Source organism: Vigna umbellata, chromosome 4 (genome assembly GCF_029865625.1).
Source record: "Vigna umbellata cultivar VRB3 chromosome 4, Vumbellata_1.0, whole genome shotgun sequence".
In the NCBI taxonomy this organism is placed as follows: domain Eukaryota; kingdom Viridiplantae; phylum Streptophyta; class Magnoliopsida; order Fabales; family Fabaceae; genus Vigna; species Vigna umbellata.
This window is the reverse complement of record NC_142168.1, coordinates 46,616,056-46,638,348: the sequence shown is the minus strand read 5'-3', so window position 1 is coordinate 46,638,348 and position 22,293 is coordinate 46,616,056. Positions and strand designations below refer to the sequence as shown.

Here is a 22,293-nt window from a genome sequence, read left to right as displayed (position 1 = left end):
ATTTCAGGTAAATTAAGAGAGAAGAGTAAATCCTCCAACATTTCGCCCAAGCTAGAATGATCTCGCTTAAGCTAGATTCATCCAGGAAGCCATTGATTTTAAAGTCATTTTCGCTTAAGCGAGAATAATTTAGCTTAAGCGAGAATGACTATCTTCTCCAAGAAGTTTCTTCTCGCTTAACCGAGAATAATTTAGCTTAAGCGAGAATTCGGGCAGTATATATACTCATGAGCTAGAAAAAAAAAAGGAGAAGATGGAGAGTGCAGAGAAAAGAAGACACAGAGCTACCCAAAGAGTTTTTCTTCCACTTTAGCTATAGGATCTTCTTCTTCATCTCTTAGAATGCTAATGGCCACCATGAGTGGATGATCTTTTCTCTTGGGATTGAATGTAATTGATTCGAACTCGAATGTAATCTGGTGATATTTATATATAGCATTTCTATTTTATTCAATATTAGTATTTTTGTTCTGCTCTTAGTGCTTGATTCTATTTGATCAATAGTTTAATGAATGTGGGTTTTAGTTTTGACTAGAAAGTATTTCTAAAATCTGATCTGAACAAGAATACTTGATATCGTGTGATGCTAGGGATAGATTTCAGTTTATCAATTGCTTTTAACACTTGATTATAATGTTGGACAGTTTGTTGGATATGTGAGGAATCAATATTCAAGGAATTGATCTTATGAATTTTATACGCGAGGAATCGGTATAAATGACTTTTGTGTGTTGCATCAATATTGGTAATTTCAGTTGCTATATGTTTATATTCATTCAGATTGCACACGAGTGAGATAGATGAATTCAATCCCAACTTCTCATATTAAACTTTCTTTAACTTATCTGTTGTTATTATTCTACTTTTACGCAACGTAGTATAAATTGTGAAAATCCATTATGAATTAGACTGAATACCTTTGTACATATGTTGTTTGAGATAAATTTATCTATTTAATTGAAGTTGTTCCTCGTGGGATCGACACTTTTACTTAAAAAATCATTATACTACAGTTGACTATTGGTACGCTTGCCAAAAGTTCAACAAAACGCTCTGATACATATGTTCTGAAATTATTTTCAAAATTATTTCGTTTAACATGTGTATTCCAACCATGAAAAAAGGGAGATGGTTAAGATAAGATCGTTTAGAGACTAGACCGTCTAGCAACTCAAGTTTTGAAGTTTAACAAAAAACATTAAACTAAATATCGCTTTGAATGAAAGTTTGTTTTAAAGAAATAACATCTAAGAGAAAAATATTTTGGAACATCTTTTACAGACGAATTCAAGCTTATATTAATGTTTTCTAAACTATATTGTCTAGTGGACAAAGCTTTAATGAATAACGTCTAATAAAATGAAGTATTTTTCTTAATGAACCAAAGCATCTATCTAAATGATAACACTAAAGCTTAAAAAATGTTTTATTCAAAACAATGTTAATTCAAGAAAGTGTCTCACAAAATGTATCGCCTAAGAAAAGATGGTTAAACACTGCATATCTCAAACAACTTTTGATAAAACATCTAATGTTTTACACCATCTGATGATCATATATGTTGAATTCTTTACCAAACGATGCATTTATTGATGAAATAAAAGCTATATATATATGTGTGTGTGTGTGTGAGAGATAGTTTGGTATTTTTCAATTAATAAAAACAATTACGTTATATAAATATTACAGTTATGAATTACATACACTTTTAAAATTATATTATTTTAATATAATAAAAATGTTAATAGCAAAACAAGTTTAAATCAAATGTATTCATACTGTTTAAAATGGAGGCTATACAGACTTACCCATAGAGATAAGTCTCTACTCAATTTTAGTAAAAGACAACTGTACACACTTCATATTAGCACTTGAAATGCTTGGAATATTAAAATGGTTTGAAAAACGAAAGTAAAAGGAAACTGCTTGGATGTGTCCATATTAACAACTATACTGTTACCAACAAATTTTGTACCATGCACTGTATGATTCTGATACAAAATATACTAATCTAAAGTCCCAAAAAAGTTCTATGGTTACTTATAATCTATAGTCCCCCGAAAAAAAAAAGGTTTCTCCTTCCCCCATTCCATAATTCTTCCTACACTCCATATTTTTTTAAAATTTAAAAACTACCTTTATATCTCAAAATAACCTTATAACTTCACTTTTTTTTCTTCAATTGAAATTTATTCAATAAATTTCAAAATCTGTTAAACAATTTTTCAAAAAATTTCAAAATCTGTCAAACAATTTTTTAAAAACTTCAACAGGTTTCAAAATCTGTTTTCAAAATCTGTTAAAAAGGGTATTTTTAAAATGTGGAGATGGAAGGAGAAAGGTGGAGAAATGCAGGGAGGAACCCTCAAAGAAAAAGAAATCCTAAACAATTCACTACAACACAAAACAGAATAATTCTTAGTTTCCTCTAGTATTATTTATCTACACAATTAGAACACTAGCCCATTTATTTTCTATTTCTAAATCCAGTGCTGTAGTCAAAGTGGCGTTCACAATTACTTGAAATTCTCATACTAAGTAAAAAGGCAAATGATATTCAAGGGTAAAGAAGACGAGGAATTTGTCACAATTTTAACCATTTCATTGTCTGTTATAAGAGACGTTTCACGATTTCCAATATAGTGTTCGTACAAATAAATTCACATAGACCACACCACAGAACCTATGCACAGACCAGAAATTTGGTTGAGGGGAAAGACCAAAGTGTTACGAGAATGACCAAGTCTTTCCACCTCGCACTCTTATTATGTAGAATTTGAGCCACATACATGTCTAGAGAGCTATAACCAAGTGCACCAAACTGAAGAAACAGCATTTGTAATGTCATTATCAGAAGCAACACTCCTCTAGCACACAACAGCAGCAAAGCGCTGCCAAGCTGCACATATAAATGAAGGATTCTTACTCTTGTTACCACCACATAAACTAACAGAAGATGAGTTAGAAACAGAAACTAAGATTTCATGCAATTCTATAGGAATTCATTAACGATGCGTCAGTAAAGCTAATTGAAGATGCACACAAAAGATTCAGGGCATGAAACATTTCCTTCTGTATACTATGTAATCTGAAAAGACAATTTATATCAGGAGAAACCTCGATTTAGAAATAATAAGTATAACTAAATTAATCAACCAATAATGCCTTAGGCTCATCAGTGAAAATGTAACTAGTTAGTAATTAGCACATCTAATTATGTATTAGGTCTGACTCAATAACCATGATTTTGATATTTGAGAAAAGTAAGATCTACCTACAAATTTTATTTTTCTTTCCAACATACGGTTGATCCTTTCGGTTCCATACATACTAAGATGTGCACTATCCAATCAGTTGGAGGATTTAAATAAACCAAAACAAAATAATAGTTTGTGTTGTATAAGCCAAAGCCAACACAAACCACAAAATCAAACCTAAGCCTCCAACTCTCAACTGAACACTTCTCACTTGCATATAGATAATTAAATAAATTAAAATTTAATACTTCCCCGTCTTCTAATCTTATATGTTTTAAATTTAATCACTGTTCATTTTGTCAACAGTCACATTCTAATTCGACAAAACTTTTAAGGTTAAAACCCTCAAACTAATTAACCATAAAATGCCGACAAGTTAAAATACAACTTCCATTCTAACAGGAGTAGAACTAAGAACTGTTCAGATAAACTCTTTTGTACACACTTGTATGAAAAGAAGAATAAATAAATTTCTCCAAAGTTAAAAATCATGTTTTAGAAGAACTAAGAGAGAACTTCTCCAAATTATGTTATGTATGAAATAATTTAATCTTAAAATAACTTATTTCACTTTTTGCTATTGTTTTTTTTCCTCCCTACAGTCCTTACAAAAGCTTATTCAAACATGTCCCCACAGATAACTAGCAGACCACGAGGGTAGATTATCATACTCTAAACAATTAGCCATGCAATAAAATAAACGAAGGAAAAAGAAATTAGGCAAAAAAATTTCTAGATCCTCAAATTTAGGTTAAAATTTGTCTTAGCCTTTATGCTTAAAGATAATTTTGGTTCTCATATTTTTAATAATTAGGGAATTTCTTCCCACAGCCTGGTACCCCAAATTCCATAAAATATGTAAAGAATAGGTGCACCAGAGTCATGATCTTTATAAGATAGACACCAAAACTAATTTACACAAAAAAATTGAGCGACCTAAAGCACATTTTACCCTTAAAAAGCTATGAAAAAGCATACCATCCTCGGAGGAACGGAAAGCATTCACGCTCCTCGTGATGGTGATGATGCGCCACATGCTGGTGCTGGTAGTGGTAGTGGGGCGGAGGAGGTGGCGGAGGACGCCCGTTATCGAAATACCCCTGGTACGAGTCATATGGCGGATGCGGCGGCGGAGGATAACCCCCGTATCCCGGCGGAGGCGGCGGAGGGTAGCCTTCTTGCGGCGGCGCCGATGGGTAACCCGGTTGCGGTGGAGGGTAAGGAGATCCGTATCCTGTCCAAAAAATTAATTTAATGAATTAATTAATTCGCGAATCTGAATATTAGGATGAAAAATTGTAATAATCAAAAATAAAAATGGAATAAGAGAATCAGAAATAGGGTATAAGATTGGTGTGTGAAGTGTGTACCTGGTGGAGGGTAGGATTCGTGCGATATTCTCTGGAAATTGCTCATTGCACTTGTTTTGTTTTCTCACTGTGGTGTTATGTTGTGTCTCTGAGAAAGAGAAGACGACCTGAAATAGTTGCGAGAAAGATAAGAGAGTAAGAAAATTAAATAAATAAATAAATAAAAGTGAGTGGGACCCGTTGTATAATTGTAACTTGGTTGGGTCTATAGTCATCATTCGACACGTTTCCAGACAAGCAACGCTTTCAGTGTGCTAACACTTTGGTTTTATAAATCTTATTCATAAATCTTAAACCTTAAGAAATAATTCTAAAACTTCACTCGTTTCCTTTTTACCAAGTCAGTTTTCAATACTAATTGTCTAATAAATTCATGAAAAAAATTAAGATCTTCTTTAACTACTTTCAAGGATTATTAACTGCGTGATTAAATTTTTTAGAATGGGATTTTCAAGAAAGATGGTCATAGGACATTTTTTTGAAAAAGAATGAAAGAGTAGTTACCGGAACTTATTTTAAAAAATTACAAACTATATTATATTTTCAAAATAAATTTGGGATTCAATATTTACTTTTATAAAATGTATTAACTATTTAATATTTAGAAACAAAAAAATTATAAAATTATTTATTTGGACCAAATAATGAATGACTTTTGTAACATCCCAAAACTACAGTGTAAAATCATATAATAAAATGACCACATATAATACAGTTTAGTTATTACAAAAGATAGGACGTACAGTTATGGCCCGAACGACCTTACAGGATAACGAGAAAGTTAAAACTGTACAAATAAGCAATTTAGACCGAACGGTTTACAAAAGGCCTATATCGAACTGTCATACAAAAGAAAAAGGTAAAAGATGATTGAACGGTCATCGTACAATTAAATTGACTACTGACCGAACGGTTCTACTGTTCGGTCTTAACTTCTACCTCGACCAAACTTTCTTCTTCTAGCGCTTCTTCCACCAGCTCTTCTCCTTCTGCTCACATCCACACGGATGATCATTGCGACAGGACAATAACCGAACATACAAAACGGACAAGACAGACAAATAGGGTAAGCTTATGTAATTTAATTCATGTATCAGCATATTTCATAAAATCAATTAAACCAAATAAATCATTAACTCTTTCATGCAAAGCCTAATACTAGACTCTGACTGTCCGGACTGTATGAATTCTGTGTAGCTACGACGTTTGCGCACCCGGGTGATGTAGTAACTGGGTACCCTCAATAGCTACCACCCGAGGTTAGTCATATCTGTCCAAATTAACCATAAGGACTAGGACCTCCTGTCATTCCCACACATGACTTACTCTTCTCTACGTGAGAAACGAGTAATCACGGAATATCAGGATGAACCACCAATTTAGCTTTATCCACATTCATACTTTACAAATTTCCATATCCATTCATGAGATATTCCTCCCCAGAATACTCTTTCATAATCAAAGTCATTTCATCCATATCATATTCCATCATTTTTTATCATTAAAACTTCAACTTAACCAATTTGAATAAAGATCCCGTAGGATACCAAATACCAAACGTTAGTTTTTAACCTAGAACAAGACTGAAAACTTGAAGTGAGACCGAGATGTCTCCAACTCAAAACTAATCAAATCGAGAGAGTTACTCACTTGTTGTGAAAGGGACCGAATACAATAATACTTCTCAGAGACCAATAGAATCGAACGTTATTTCCAAATGAGCCAATTTAATGAACTGACTCTTGAGATTTCAAACCGAACACCATAAAGCCTAGGCCGAGTACTAAGACTCTTGGCCGAAACCAATTAAGACAGATACTATAGGACATCAAATAATAGCACTTGACAGAATCATATGAAGAAACCGAACGCCAATAAATACTTAGCTTCTTAATGAGTTAAACATAAAGGAAACTGAATGTCAGTCGAAGACCGTGCATTGTAAAGAGCGAACGCTATTGAGTTTGGACGAACGCTCTTATTATAAAGATAGATTACGGAAATGAGAACTAGCGCTTGGTGTAAGACCGAGCACTACTTAGTACGAGCGCTTGGTGTAAGATCGAGCACTACTTAATTTATAGAATAAAGGCTTGATAAATATAAGATATCATTTAACTAATGTTCAAGAACGAACGAAATATACAAATACATATAGATATACTGAAGTTTATAATCAAATACCAAGGAACGAATATCCTTGGTTGAACGCTTAAGTACAAATATTACAAAACAAAACGAAGACGCTAGTCTTCAACTAGAACTCTCCAAATGAAAGAATCCAGTTCCAACCGAGTCCACAAGAAAACCGAACACTATATCGAACGAGCGCTGGTCTAATACCAAACACTTAATAAGAACGAACGCTACTGAGAACGAACGCTTGTATAATTGAATGGTCAATACTGACTCTCGACAACATCCCTACCCATTTCATGTCTTTCATTAATCATCAATACTTTTAAACAACATACCATATTTCATCATCAACCAAATCATCAAACACAATCACATTCCAGTTTCTCATACAATCAACAATGCAGTAACAACCATTTTTCATATTCATTCAGCAATCAACGAACATGCATCCATTCAAAGTAAGAAACTAAATCAAATTATATAAGCTTTCCTTACCTCTTAACGTGACCGAACGCTCACAAATATGGTTACTGGTTCACCTCTACAAATCCTTCTACCCTCAACGCTCAACAACTTCCGAAACTAAACCAAACAGAAAATCCAGAAACTCTCTGAACAAGATGATTGATTCATGCAACCCATAAACTAGGTTTGCATGTACCAGGAAACCACACGGCTAAGGGAGAGATGAACTTACCAGCTCGGAATCGAAAACTGATCGGTTCAAACGAACGCCCTCGACGCCGAGAATGCTCAGGTGTGGTCTGTTTGATGATCGGAGGAAGAAAAGAGTAAGATTTTGTAGAGAGAAGATTAAGAAATCTTAGAGAGGAGGAGGGGAAAATGGTTTCAGAGATTTGGAGAAGAAGGTAAGCATGCAGAGAAGTGGCACAACATTTGAAAATTTGGCACTAACTACTGCCGTCACCAAAAACGAACGTCCACTCTCCTTCAGCCACCTGTTTCCACTTTCTAATTTCCAGCTCCCCTTCCTTGACACATGTAATCCACTAAGATGGGGTTTTCTATGGATTTTTAATGGTTATGACAACTTTATTCATAGACATTTACAAACCTATAAGTATAATCCGATTTTAGTTTTTATCCTTATTTTAAAATTTGATTTTTATCCTTATTGTAAAATTTGATTATGTTCGCTTTTTATATTTAAAAAATTTATGAATTCAGACATTCTTGTTTAATAATGTTTATTTTATTTATCTTTTTACGAGAAAATGGTGAGTCACATCATCTCTGTTTTGGGCATGTGTCTTGTTTTTTTTTAATTACATGTTTAAATTGAAGAAGATGAATTGGATTTGTATGTTTGAAGATAATTTCATGTTTAAGGAATGGAACAAGCGAAAATCAAATATATCATTTGGTGAAAAATTATTAAATTGAAGAAGAGCACATTGAATTTCAAATCAAGAACTGTTAAGGAATGTTTGTTCCATTGAGGAGTTGTGTATGATGAAGAAGAATAAGATTATTCATTTGACTCTAACTAAAATTAATAAATTGGGTTTGTAATGAGAATGTTGTAGGTCAATGTTAATCTATGATGAAATTAGAAAGCAAAACATCGAGTTCTATGGAGAGAAGTAATGCATGAAAATTTGTACAAACATCGGTTTGACAGAGGACTATTCCTTGATTGTATAGGAGAAAACCTTTAAAATTGTCATTGAATTCAAAATATAAATTTGCATTTCAAATTGTATAATCTAAAATACAATCTTTTATATTTCAAAATATATAACTCAGAATACAATTTTATATTCTGAATTATGTATTATGGAATGTTTCTATTGTGTATTCCGGAACTCAAAATTATAAGAGGATAAAATTGGGATTTTGAAGTGTAAGGAGGTGCAGGAAAGTGCCCCATCCAGAATAGTGAACAAGGTCTCTGCCTGTAATGAGTTGGCCGCTAACATGAACCCAAGTGGCACATACGTTAAATATATCACTAAGAAACATTAATCTTGATCATTTTGTGGTTAGTACATATAATATAATTGTGACTTCCAAACACTACAATTTGAAGGTAATGGTTCGTACAATATTTTTCCTTTTCTTACAGTGACTTTTAAGGGCATTGCTATCAACATTGCCAAGACCAGATAATCGGATGCCATAAGAGGCAAGACGGTTAATATCCCTTGGAATTGGAGATTGCCAAAGACCGTCCCACCAAGCAGAGGGGAGAACTGGTGTGAAGGCACATTGATTGGCCTGGTTGCGACAACTCAATGGACCAGCATATCTGTTCCACACATGGCCCCAACCAACCTGATGCTTCAGGCCATCCCTTAACAAATTACTCTGGAAACTGCTAAAGAATAAAAACCTTGAACCAGACTTGTCCCCTGAAGAGTAAACAAATTTCACGTTTCAGCTGTATGTTTCAACAGATTTTGTGCTGACATGTAAGGCTCATAAAGATCAAGTTTTAGACTAGCAAACAAAAATTATTTGCGTTTAGTTTTTACGAAAAACTCATACTTTGGCCAAAAGGCCTAACATGATAACCCTCTCGTTTAAGGTCTTAAGTCTCAAATATCATTGGATTGATCCTCTTACAACCTTGACTCACAAGAATAAGAGTGAATAACAAGAAATACCTAGATTGTACGCAGCTCCCAGTGCAGCAATTAATTGGGCATACGTAGTCCCAACACGCCGGTGAGCTCCAGAAATGGCAGCAAATTTTGCACGGGAAGCAAGGAAAAAATCGACAAACGCAACCCATCTTGGTGCTGAACCCCAATCCTTCCTTCTAATATCTGAAATGCGCATACCTTTAGACATACTTCCTTTGAATTGGTCATAATCAAAATGAAGAACCTGGGGGCAAGTAGATATGAACAAGAATTAGAGACTCACAAATTTTACAGCATATAAAGCTTATTGGATCATGAACCACCGTATATTAAACACATGGTTGAATAATGAAACAATAAAGCATTCAAGAAAGAAGAAGCATGTAACCAGTTCTTAATATAGCGCAACAATGTCGTTATTAATAAGTAATGAATTAATAATATTTTATTAAGTATCAATAGTCGTATATGTTCCATCTGCACATTAAAGAAGGTATTTGCATGCAGTTTAGCAATCATGGCCAGAATAATTACCTCTGCAAATTCACTTATGTTAGGCATAGACATGATACTTTTAACAACAGCAGGTGTATCTGACACCAATACCACCTTTGGTCTTGATGACATTAGATGTTGACTTTGTATGGCCTTTTTCAGGCAACGCAACACTGCCTGCACAGCTCTTCCAGACCTGAAAAGGGGATGCCAAAAACTGACTGTCATTTAAACCCATACCAAATATGAAGGTTGACCGCTGCTAAAGAAAATGCTTTTATGCTACATGGATTCTTTTTTTTCTTACATAATGCATGGAAATTTTCCATCAACAATGAACATAGAAGAACTGCTAGCATGTACCAACACACTGCACGCTCTTCCTTATTAATTCATTCAAAATATTTTGTGGATTTCACATTTAATTTGATGAACATCTCTCATGATTTAGTAAATTTTAATAAATTTTAACAAATGGCTAGGTTTTCTATGTTTACTTTGTTTTATTGTACTGTACACTGTTATCATGTACCATTGGGTAGGCTAAATTATTTGACATCTTTGGAGTAAAATATTTATCTAATTACGGCTTAGAGAACTGGATGAAAGCCAAGTAAATAGAGGGCAGAAAAATGGAACGAAAAGCGATAACGTCATACTGAATTGAATTGGCAATACTCTTTGGCCCCTCATAGTGTTCTGCCAAGATATATTAATTTAACTTTCCAAAAGTAGTAAAAAGCAAAACTTTCCAAAAAGGTATCAGAAATTTATTCAAATAATTCATGAATCAATCATGATTATTACCACTCCATGAAATTAACGCGTACTTCCAATACCTATTCATAAGCATCCGCATATGCAATGAGATGTCAGGATTCTCCCCACCACCAATAACCCAATTTACAGCTGCATCAACATCTTCTGAAGGGGATATGAGAACCCTCATGAGCTCCCCAAAAACATTTGGTCGTAAACCAAGAACTTCTGGGTCACCAAACAAATTGAAAGCAGCAATCCTCATCTGAGAGTATATATTCTTTAAGAAAAACTGTGCCGCCACAGAATCAGTAGTGCCTTGAAACCTAAAACATAAAGTTTATGCTCATTTATGATGCTTGAGACTAATATATTAACAAAAAAATTTCACCTTACCATATGATGGGTTGCTTCCATTTCTTCCAGTTGCTACAGAGAACATTTGTTTCCAATGGTTTATTAAAATCATCAATTCTCATAACCAGTTTCCTCCCATATTTGCTTTCACAACCTTTCTGTCTCCACAAATGCTTAATTTCTTTCACCGTAAAAGTAAAGTTGGAATAAGAAATGTAGTCTCCAAAAGGATATTTTCCTCTGAAATGTGGTAACAAGGTATCAATCAGATAACGAAAGACAGGGCCTTGTTTTATTACAATACTTATAACAGTGTGCTCTAGCATGTTGGGATTCTGTCTGATAATCAAAATTATAGTCAGACCACTTTTAAATACTTTTTTTAAAGCTAGTTAATTTCTTTCTTTAAATAAAGCACATTATCTTTTTTCATTTCAAATTTTCTTCAATCTTTCATGTTGAAGCTGTGGAATATTTTTATCATGTTATCTTGTTCAGACAACCAACAACCCAACTTATTATGATTACTAGAACTACTGGTTCACTGTCCTGACCAAATTTAACGACAATGATCAATAGTTGATTCAAATATTCTATTTTTTGCAAGAACAGAGCAGTTTCACAAATATATCAATGGTACAATGGCATTAGTTTTCAAATATCAGAGGCCATAAAATATCTAAGGTGTCTGCAAAAGTGCTTGAAGATAGGTTGGTATATGCAATACGTCATAACCTAGAATAAAAAAGAGAGTCTACTCCAACAGTCCAATAAATAAGAGTCTCATGACTTGAGTACCACAAATTCCGGACTCAACAGCACAGTCAAAAAAATTCTGGGACATGTTATTCTTCAAAGCTACCAGCTACCACAGACATTCATATAAGAGAGCCAATAAACATGGACACTCAATATTTTCAGTTGACTGAGAATGTAGAGGTTCTTCGAAAAAAGAAAATAAGAAAGGCTTGAGAAAGAACTAATATGCCTGGTCTGACCGATGATCAAGGAGCGGTTTAACATTACGCTAAGTGCTGCAGCAGTTAAGACCTTGTACATTTCGTTCCCAAAACCTGCCTCAGCTGTCTTCCCAAGAACAAAGCCATGTCTACAGAACTGCTCTGGGGGAAAATCCCTGACTCTTGAGGCACCTGAAACAAAATTAAAAACCATCTTCTAATTGAACACTATAGCACCATCCTCCACAGAAATGCAGGGAGCGTATGTATATTATATATATATATATATATATATATATATATATATATATATATATAATATTTCATCTAAATGATTACACAATTACAACTACTAAAATTTTCACAAGATTAGAACGTCCAGTAAGTATAGAGAAATAATCTTGACTGTAAAATAAATGTATATAAATGATAATTAGCATACTACAAAGAAGCACAAAACTTAGACTGTATTAACTGTTGTTGGAGATGTTATATCATCTAGAGATATGACAAACTTATAGTATTAAGTGTGATATGAAATAAGCTGGAACAATAATGTAATTCAGCAACAGTTCCCAGTTGTTGAACTGAATTAGTTAGATTCAGTTAAGTTAGTTAGATATTCCCTTCTTCTTAAACAAATTGTTAGATTCAGTTTTGGAGGTTAACTATAAACAGCATTAATTGATTAGCATTCATTCATGTATCTTGATCATATTCTTGTAAACACTATCTTACTGAATGTTAGTGGCCGGTGGCTGGTGGCAAACAACTGACAGTGACCAACGGTGGCAATAGAGGACAATGTTGGGCGGTGGACAACCACAAAACTAGCATAACTTAAGACTAAAAATATAAGAATAAGGGTTTAAGAGATTGATTATCTCTCAGCTGATCTTTGTTATTTATGGAATAAAATTACATCAAGAAGATCTAGATATTTAATATTAATAATTAAACAGCTCATAGCAGTTTTCCATCACAACTTCTAAGTACCTATATTTAGTACGTATTCAAAGAACAATATTCCAATAGTCTTTAAGAAAGTTTTCAATAGTCTTTCTTTATGACATTCTCATCTACAGTAAGAACTTGCAACATCCGAATCACCTTAAATTGGTCCTTGTAACTCTATGGGATAACTTCTTGTTTGTTAGAAGATTCAAATGATATTTTTTTGTGAATAGAGTGGAATATTTGGATAATTTTGCCTTAAATAAAGGAGTGGCCACTGACCCCATTAAAGTTGAAGTTATGGTTAAATGGCCTTTACATCACCCTATTAAGTAACTGATAGGTTCAAAGGAAATGTTCATAATAGGAGAAATAAAAGGGACAGATAGTTATAACTGTCTGTGGGTAGGTTTTGTTGTCTCAGACTTTTATAAAGTCTATGTAGACAGTTGTTTTTAGCAGTTTTTTTAGGAAGTTTTGTAAAGCGAAGGTTAGGGGGAGTCTGGTCCTCTCAAAAGACCAGGGCTAGTGTAACAATTTAGATTATTGTGCTTGTTTCATTGTTAATAAAGTTGTCTGGTTTTCCTGTCCAAGAACCTATCTTGGAAGTCTTTACAATTTTAAATAAATTTGGATATCTATCATTGGTATTCAGAGCCACTTTCCTGGTGCTGTGGTGGTTTTGCGACATGGTTAATACGAGAATGGAGGCAAGATTGGATGGATTGGAGCGTATAGTGCAAGAACAGGAACATGAAAATCAAAGAAGGTTCCAAAGGTTGGAGGAAATGCTTACAGGGCTGACAGGGTTGGTGGAATGTTTCACATCCTCTTATCAACAAACAGCGGATAGTGCTTCTGTTGCCAAGGAAGGTAGTGCGAGCAGTCTAATGAATGACGGAGGGGATGAAAGTGGACATTCAAGACTGACTGGGGAAAAATAGAGGAAGCTAGATATTCCTGTTTTTGCAGGAGAAGATGCTTATGGCTGGACTAACCGGTTGGAGAGATATTTCTAGTTGAAAGAAGTCAATGAGGAGGAGGAGAGGATGAGGGCTGTTATGGTGGCTTTAGAGGGAAAAGCCCTGAATTGGTTCTAGTGGTGGGAGACTCGCTATCCAAATCCCACATGGTAGGCTTTCAAAGAGGCAGTTGTTCAACGGTTCCAACCAACAATGCTTCAAAATCCTTTTGAAGTCTTGATTGGGCTTAGACAAATTGGGCAGGTGGAAGAATATATTGAACAATTTGAACAATATGCGGGGTTCTTGAAAGGTATAAGGCAGGGTTATTTGACTGGCATTTTTCTAAATGGATTGAAGGACGTAATAAGGGTAGAGGTTAAGTTGTATGATCCCAAGAGCCTTGCTGAGTTAATGATGAAGGCTCAAATGGTGGAAGAAGGTTAGAGTCACAGCCAAGGGGGACTCTCTCACTGTGCAACTTCAAAGTAATACCTATAGACAATTGTCACCTACTTGCAATTACTCAAAAGAAGGGGCAAATTCAGTAGGTTTTACCAACTCCAAAAGAGGAAGTGGAGAGAGCAATGGTTGTGTGAGCACCATCAATAGGTCTCCTACTGGGACTCAACAAGGAGGGGCACCATTTAGAAAATTGTCCCAAGAAGAATTGCAAGATAAGATAAAAAAGGGCTTATGCTTCAGGTGTGATGAAAAGTTTGGGCCTAATCATATGATAGACTTCTTTTGTCAAGAAGTCGGTCACACGTAACAACACACACCAACACTAGCAAGAATTGAAAGAATGTATATTATTGATGAAAGAATGAACAATGTACACTCTCAACCTCCTAGGAAGTCCTCTCCCTCCATTGGAACAAACGTCCAGCCTCTACCTAACATTATACAAAAAGAATAATCCCCCCTGTACAACCCATTCTCCTATTTATACAACTCCCTTTCCCTTATTAATACTAACTCACCGACAAAACCGCCTTTTCCTCCTACTCATTTATTCTTTCTTCTTTCATATACTCTAAGTATTCTATCATCATACTTGCAAAAATAAACAGCTCCATATGCTGCTTATTTCTGAAGAGGAAATTCAGGAGTTAGGGGAATCTGCTGCCTGCATTCATAAAGAAGTTCCAGACTTTCACCTTGAGGATAAGGTGCACCTTCATGGAGGGGGTGTTGATAGGTTTGATACAGTTTACAAAATAAGGAAAAAAAAAGGTGGTTTGTACAATTGAAAACACCTCCCACCTATTGAAAATAGCTAGGAAGATGCTACTGCCATCAATTAGGAGTTTCTTGCTTTTCACCTTAAGGACAAGGTGAAACTTCATGAAGGGGGTATTGATAGGTTCAAAGGAAATGTTTATATTAGGAGAAATAAAAGGGACAGACAATTATAACAATCTGTGTGTAGGTTTTGTTGTCTCAGACTTTTATAAAGTCTATGTAGACAATTGTTTTTAGCAATTTTATTTTAGGAAGTTTTGTAAAGGGAAGGCTAGGGAGAGTCTAGTCCTCTCGAAAGACCAAGGCTAGTGTAACAATTTAGATTATTGTGCTTGTTTCATTGTTAATAAAGTTGTCTAGTCTTTCTGGGTGAACATCCAAATTCGTTGTTAAATAAATTTGGGTACTTATCAGTAACATAGAGGGTTCCTAGGTGTAGCAAGATATTACATAAGGTTCGTAAAATGATATGGAGTTATAGTTAAATCTCTAAATGATATGAGAGAAGAAGGGCACCGAACAGTGGATGGCGGGGAGAGGTCGAGTCGAACGGTGGAAGGCGGTGAGGGAGGAGAAGAAGGGCACCGAACGGTGGAAGGCGGGGAAAGGTCAAGCCGAACGGTGGAAGGTGGTGAGGGAGAAGAAGAAGGGCACCGAACGGTGGAAGGCGGGGAGAGGTCAAGCCGAACGATGGAAGGAAGTGAGGAATCGAACCGAACGACTGAAGGCGGTGAGGGCTCGAGCTGAACGGTGGAAAGAGGTGAAGAACTGGAGCCAATCGATTGAAGAGTTATTATCCTAATTGTTGTAGCAATTGGATGGGCGGGAAGTATTTAGTAATAATTATAGTAAATAGAGCTATATCCTAGGAAAATATATTCAATATAAGATAATTATAGTAAATAGAGCTATATTCTAGGGAAATATTCAGTATAAGATAATTATAGTAAATAGAGCTATATTCTAGGGAAATATTCAGTATAAGATAATTATAGTAAATAGAGCTATATTCTAGGGAAATATTCAGTATAAGATAATTATAGTAAATAGAGCTATATTCTACGGAAATATTCAGTATAAGATAATTATAGTAAATAGAGCTATATTCTAAAGAAATATTTAATATAAATAAAGCTAGATGCTATTGTTAGGGTTATGTTTTGACTATTGAGTTTGTTGACAGATGGCTACAGTCCTGTGAGGGAGGTTATGCTCCCATCTATCCTTGTTTTGTAAGGGAGGTTATGCTCCCAACTATCCTTTGTTTACAGAATTTTATTACCATTGATAAAAGAATTTCATTCTTTCTTTATCTTTTCTACCTAATGTGATCGTGGTTCATTACGTTTCCTACCCAGAAACGTAACAATTGTTCCGACCTGCCGGATCCTGTACGGAGGAGTGAAAGCCGAGATGGAGGGAAGAATGAACCTCGTGGAGGGGAGGCTGGAAACAATGGAAATTGCGGTTGATGGATTGAAGGTTGAGACAGCAGCAATGCGCCAAGATTTGCAAGAAATCATGAGGATGTTGGGTGGTCGAGGCCACAACCAGGACGACCAACATTCGGACGTAGTCAAGCTTCTGTTAATGAGAACAGAAGGAGGCAAGAGGAAGACATTGGAGGAAGAGAGGATGGGCGCCAGGAGGAGCAACCAAATTGGAGGAAAAGAGTAGATTTACTCGTTTTCGAAGGGTTTGATCCTTTGGGGTGGATGTCTAAGGCGGAGAAGTTCTTCGAGTGGCAAGGTGTAACAGAGAAGGAAAAGGTGCGCCTAGCCGACATCAGTATGGAGGGAAGCGCAAGCTACTGGTTCAGAGCCTGGAAGGAGAAGGCCAAGAATCATTCTTGGGAAGGTCTGAAGGGGGCAGTGGTGGTGCGATTTGGAAAACGGAACGGGGGTACCATCTTTGAAAGGGTGGCTGCCAGTAAGCAGTCGGGGACAGCGAAAGAATACGTCCAAGCCCCGAATGGGAGAGGACTGCCGGATCCGAACGTGAGAAAACTGCCGGAATCGAACGTGCGAGGATTGCCGGATCCGAACGTGCGAGGACTGCCAGATCTGAACGTGCGAGGACTGCAGGATCCAAACGAGAGAGAACTGTCAGATCTGAACGGAAGAAGACTGCAGGATCCGAACGAGGGAGGATGACCGGATCCGAACCAGAAAGTATTGCTGGAACCGAACGAGAGAGGACGGACGGACTCGAACGGAAGAGGACGGTCGGAACCGAACGGACGAGGAGGGTTGGATCATTGGGAGAGAAGCGTGATGGAAGGAAGAATGAAGGCTTTGAAGGGAAGGGTTGGGAGAATCAATGCCCCGGAGAGAAGGATGGATTTTGTGAAGAGGTGGGCCAACGAATAGAAAAGGGGACTTGCAGTTCTTGATACAGCTGTAGAGGGGAGAGAGCTGTTTGAAGTGTGGAAAGACATCGAAGACCATTTTCTCAAGGCCTACGATTCTGGAAAAAAGGTGACCAAAATGAAGGAAGAATGGGAGTCATTGGAGGAGGAATTGCCACCACCCAAGCCTCCGGACCTGAATTGGAGAGCTGTAGCCAATGGGTTCCCTTCAAATGATAACATGAGGATGAAAAGGAGCCATGAGATCAAGCTACCCGGTTCCAACCTTGAGGACAAGGTTGTTCTGCAGCGGGGTGTAATGATAGGGTATAAGGTAATAGATGTTGTTAGGGGTTGGAAGGTATACAAGAGAAGAAGAAAGTATATGAGAGAAGAAGGGCACCGAACGAAGGAAGGGGGAAGAGGTCGAGCCGAACGGTGGAAGGAAGTGAAGAATCAAGCCGAACGGCTGAAGGTGGTGAGGGCTTGAGCCGAACGGTGGAAAGAGGTGAAGAACTAGAGCCGATCGATTGAAGAGTTACTATCCTAACTGTTGTAGCAGTTAGGATGGGCGAGAAATATTTAGTAATAATTATAGTAAATAGAGCTATATCCTAGGGAAATATTCAGTATAAGATAATTATAGTAAATAGAGCTATATTTTAGGGAAATATTCAGTATAAGATAATTATAGTAAATAGAGCTATATTCTAGGGAAATATTCAGTATAAGATAATTATAGTAAATAGAGCTATATTCTAGGGAAATATTTAATATAAATAAAGCTAGATGCTATTGTTAGGGTTATGTTTTGATTATTGAGTTTGTTAACAGACGGCTACAGTCCTGTGAGGGAGGTTATGCTCCCATCTATCCTTGTTTTGTAAGGGAGGTTATGCTCCCAACTATCCTTTGTTTACTGAATTTTATTACCATTAATAAAAGAATTTCATTCTTTCTTTGTCTTTTCTACCTACTGTGGTCGTGGTTCATTACCTTACCCAGAAACGTAACAACATCCCTACCTTGCAAGGGAAGTAGCTCAGGCATTTATGGACAATGTGTTCAAGGTGCATGGTTTTCTAAATTTCATTACTAGTGAGAGAGATCCTATGTTTGCAAGTAAGTTTTGGTAATCTTTTATGACTTTTCAAGGGGTTCAAATTCAGCTTTCAACAAGTTATCGTTCTCAAATTGATGGATGGTCTGAGAGGTGGTGAATACGTGTCTAGAAACCTATCTCAGATGATGTGTGAAACTCTCTTACAAGGGTACAACACCACCTATCACACAACAACCAAGGCAAATCCCTATAAAATCATCATGTATGGCCACCCACCTCCCATCTACATTCCTTATCTTACAAGGGAGTTGAAGGTGGAGTTAGTTTACATAAGCTTAAGAAAAGGGAAGAAATGTTGGAGCTAATCAAATTTCATTTAAGAAGATCACGAGAGAAAGAAGCAATAGCTGACAAGCATAGAGTAGGTAAGAAGTATCAGATTGGTGATTCATTATATGTGAACTAGCATCCATATAAGCAGATTTTAGTGGCTTACAACAGCAATGCTAAGCTGAGCCCGAAGTATTTTGGTGCTTATAAAATCACTGATTGCATTGGTGCAGTAGCTTATAAGTTGGATCTTCCTATTCAAACTTCATAATGGCTTCCACATTTTAGAGCTCAAGAAAATCCAGTAATTTCCACCAATCTGCCATATCAAGCTGAAGATGCCTTTGCAGAGAAGGAGCCTGAAGAAATTCTGGATAGGATAACAGTTATAAGAAAGGGAGTAGCAATAACTAAAGTTCTAGTTAAACGGAAGTACCAATTTCCGGACGATGCCACTTGAAAATTTTACTATGACTTGAAGAAATATCCTACATTCAATCCTTAAGGACAAGGTTGTTGACCAGAAGGGGGTATTGATATGCAATAAGTTGGAAGAATGATGTAATTCAGCAACAGCTGCTAGCTGATTCAGTTTGAGTTAGTTAGATATTGCCTTTTTCTTAGGAAAATTGTTAGTTTCAGTTTTGGAATGGCAAGTAATTGGCCATAGATATTCATTTATCTTTTCTAGTAGACACTCTTAATTAATCTTCTGGACCTTTCTCCTATAGGGTTTCCCATTTCCATATATGTACTTCGAGTTGCGTCTAATTCCTAGAATTAAGAAATATCACATCAGAATGCAAATCTTCCCTCGTATATGGAAGGTTGAGTTAGGCCTAAACTTACTTTCTAAAAACTATTAAACGTTTGTCTGAAAATAGTATTGTTGCTCAATCCCCAGACGCCAATGCTCCTATAACATCTCTTAAATAATTTCCTATATTTCACATGGAAAAAGCACCTATCAAACTTCATATACGTGCTCGGTAAAACAGAAAAACCACTAGCGTGTTACACTGCAGGCATTCTAATTCACAATTTTCTCAGTAGTACTATACATATCTTAAATCATAGATCCTATTTCAACAGAGAATATCCAGAACATGCTGTGTTTAACTTTCCTACAGAGTATAAGAGACACACAAGACTCGAATCCATCTTTTTGAGCACCATTTTACACCTAATATCAAAATCAAATAAATATTATTTATTATTATTATTATGATTATTATTACTATTATTTAAGTTAATTTATACAAAGTTTTAGTGTAATAAATATTTTTTAATAATAATAATAATTTTACAACAATAATAGTAATAATATGAATAATAAAATTATAAGTTGGTGCATTTTTCGTATTCTCATATTAACTTGGTCACCTAAACGACACATAACAAACTTGGCTATGGCAGTGTAATATCACATAAGCAAAGTTAATACAGTTAACGAAATAAATTGATGGAAATCTAATTAGTTTGATACTACCTCGACCAATATTAATGAGGTTAAATTAACACGGTTAGTACCGTAATTAAATGAAAAGATTAGTTTAGTCGGCGCCCAAGTAAAATTATAAAAATTCAGATGAGAGAAAAAAACATAATTAGCAAAATAATAATAATAATAATAATTAAAATAAAGTCTTTAGCCTCAAAAGTGATATTGCATATATTCAAAATTAAAAGAAAACATGTAAATAGTTAATATATAGAGAGAGAGATATTTTAAAATGTTAGTTCTAGTTAAATTTAAAATAATATAACATTGTCAGAAGAACTGTATTTTTTTCTAGTTTGAGAGTGATGCGGCTATAGCATTAAAATAATAAAAATTTAGCTGAAGTAGAAAGCGTGTGAAGAGTGCAGAAAGAACCATTGGCAACAAAATGATTCTCGATAATCTTTCTCACTCTCAGAGACTCCATCCCAACACTTTTTCCGAAATCCTCCCCCATTTCCTCCACCGTCTTGCACGCCTTCTCTGCCACGCGCTGAAACGCCAGTACGCCTTCCACGCTCGTCCCTCCGTCCGAAGAAGAAACATTGAACTCCGAAGCTCTTGCGAAAGGCACGAGAGGGCGAGGAGCATCTTCCAAGGGCCTGAACGTGAGCAGCAAAAGTCCTAACAAACCAGTCACCAATGCACAGAAAACGACATATGGTTTCGGCGCCACGCGCCTCCTCTTTCCTCCGCCGAGTCTCATTTTCCCTTCCTCTCTCTGACCTCACTCAGTTATCTGTTTCTGCTGAATGTGAACAGAGCAGACGTGTGGCCTTTCGTTAGCTAATTTAATCATTGTTTTCGGGTATGGTTTGGGTCGGGTCTGAAGTCGAACCTTTTCGTGTTTCCATCGGATACATTTATGAGTGAAGGACAGCTGGCTTAGTAATGCGAAACTAAAATATTTCCTCTCTTGCATATATTCAGAAGATATTGATATTTTGACATTTTTTTTCACTTGACTTGACATATATTTATAGGATATTGATATTTTGACATTTTTTTTTCACTTGACTTGTCATTGGTTCATGGGGAAGAGATTTGAAAAAATAAAAAATGATGTGGAAATGCAAGTAAGAGGGGTTACATGATTTTCATTTAGACGGCTTTATTTTTGAGTTTCAAAAATTTGAATTCTGATTTTTGAGAGAGAACTCATGAGAATGAGAGAGAAATTCCTCTCACCCACAAACCTCCAGTGACCATAATTGACTCTTCACCAATAAAGGAGTGTTCATCGGATTGTCGTCGTTCATCGGAGTTGTGTCCACCGTCGTTGGACTCGAACGTTCTGACGTTTTGAAGAACCAGAACTGAGAATGAGAAGGTGGTAACAAATGTATTTGCTGAAATGAGTCTAAAAGATAATGTAGAAAGCAAACTTGGGAATTGGCATTTGAGAGACATAAGTACCAAAGAGAAAAGAAGACTTAGCATAGGCATTGAAATTTTAACTCAACCTGATGTAATGTTTCTAGACGAACCCATTTGTAGCTTTGATAATGTAGTATCTTTCTATGTCATTTCTTCTTTATCAAATGTAGCACATGATGGAAGCATAATCATTTGAATGGTTTTCGGGCTATACATCACGATTAGGAATGATCTTCATAGATTACAAAAATGGTTTGAAAAGATATCCAAAATTATCAGCAATGTGGTACAAAACTTCCTCGAGAAAGAAATCATACTTTCTTCTCATTCTTTCATTATTCTTTCATTATAATTAAAGTAAGGTTTAATGTCTCAATAGGTCCCTATTTTTGTTCAGAATTTGAAATAGGTCCCTTTATTTTTTGGCGTCTCAATTGGGTCCTTATTTTTGTTAATTTGATGCAAATAAATCCTTTCCGTCAATTTCATCAAACGGCGTTAATGAATGTGTGACGTGGCCTGAGGACAGTATTGACACGTGTAAGGCCACGTCACACATTCATTAACGCCGT

The 22,293-nt window shown here is 35.8% G+C and overlaps 2 protein-coding genes across 2 annotated transcripts; both read right to left on the bottom strand.

Annotated features, from left to right (window-relative positions):
- Positions 1-2,580: 2,580 nt before the first annotated feature.
- Positions 2,581-4,783, bottom strand: LOC124840221 (uncharacterized). Its single transcript, XM_047316233.2, has 3 exons — positions 4,628-4,783; positions 4,236-4,491; positions 2,581-2,899 (listed from the first exon to the last, which is right to left on the bottom strand). Exons 1-3 carry the CDS (start codon positions 4,671-4,673, stop codon positions 2,851-2,853), a joined length of 351 nt encoding a protein of 116 aa, XP_047172189.1. The 5' UTR covers positions 4,674-4,783; the 3' UTR covers positions 2,581-2,850.
- A 3,922-nt stretch (positions 4,784-8,705) lies between these two features.
- On the bottom strand, positions 8,706-21,177 carry LOC124840219 (uncharacterized). The gene is made up of 7 exons (XM_047316231.2): positions 20,720-21,177; positions 11,972-12,134; positions 11,023-11,223; positions 10,707-10,952; positions 9,907-10,063; positions 9,394-9,616; positions 8,706-9,138 (listed from the first exon to the last, which is right to left on the bottom strand). The coding sequence occupies exons 1-7, from the start codon at positions 21,048-21,050 to the stop codon at positions 8,804-8,806; spliced, it is 1,656 nt and encodes a 551-aa protein (XP_047172187.1). The 5' UTR covers positions 21,051-21,177; the 3' UTR covers positions 8,706-8,803.
- Between the last annotated feature and the right edge of the window lie 1,116 nt (positions 21,178-22,293).

What these genes read in the sequence shown, in the direction of transcription:
- LOC124840221 (XM_047316233.2), bottom strand. Translation starts at nt 4,673, where the DNA reads ATGAGCAATTTCCAGAGAATATCGCACGAATCCTACCCTCCACCAG. An exon ending in CGAATCCTACCCTCCACCAG is followed by an intron (nt 4,492 to 4,627) that starts GTACACACTTCA and finishes TTTTTTGGACAG; the next exon opens with GATACGGATCTCCTTACCCT. An exon ending in TTTCCGTTCCTCCGAGGATG is followed by an intron (nt 2,900 to 4,235) that starts GTATGCTTTTTC and finishes TTATATGTGCAG; the next exon opens with CTTGGCAGCGCTTTGCTGCT.
- LOC124840219 (XM_047316231.2), bottom strand. Translation starts at nt 21,050, where the DNA reads ATGAGACTCGGCGGAGGAAAGAGGAGGCGCGTGGCGCCGAAACCATAT. An exon ending in TTGATCATCGGTCAGACCAG is followed by an intron (nt 11,224 to 11,971) that starts GCATATTAGTTC and finishes ACCACATTTCAG; the next exon opens with AGGAAAATATCCTTTTGGAG. An exon ending in TGGAAGCAACCCATCATATG is followed by an intron (nt 10,953 to 11,022) that starts GTAAGGTGAAAT and finishes TTTATGTTTTAG; the next exon opens with GTTTCAAGGCACTACTGATT.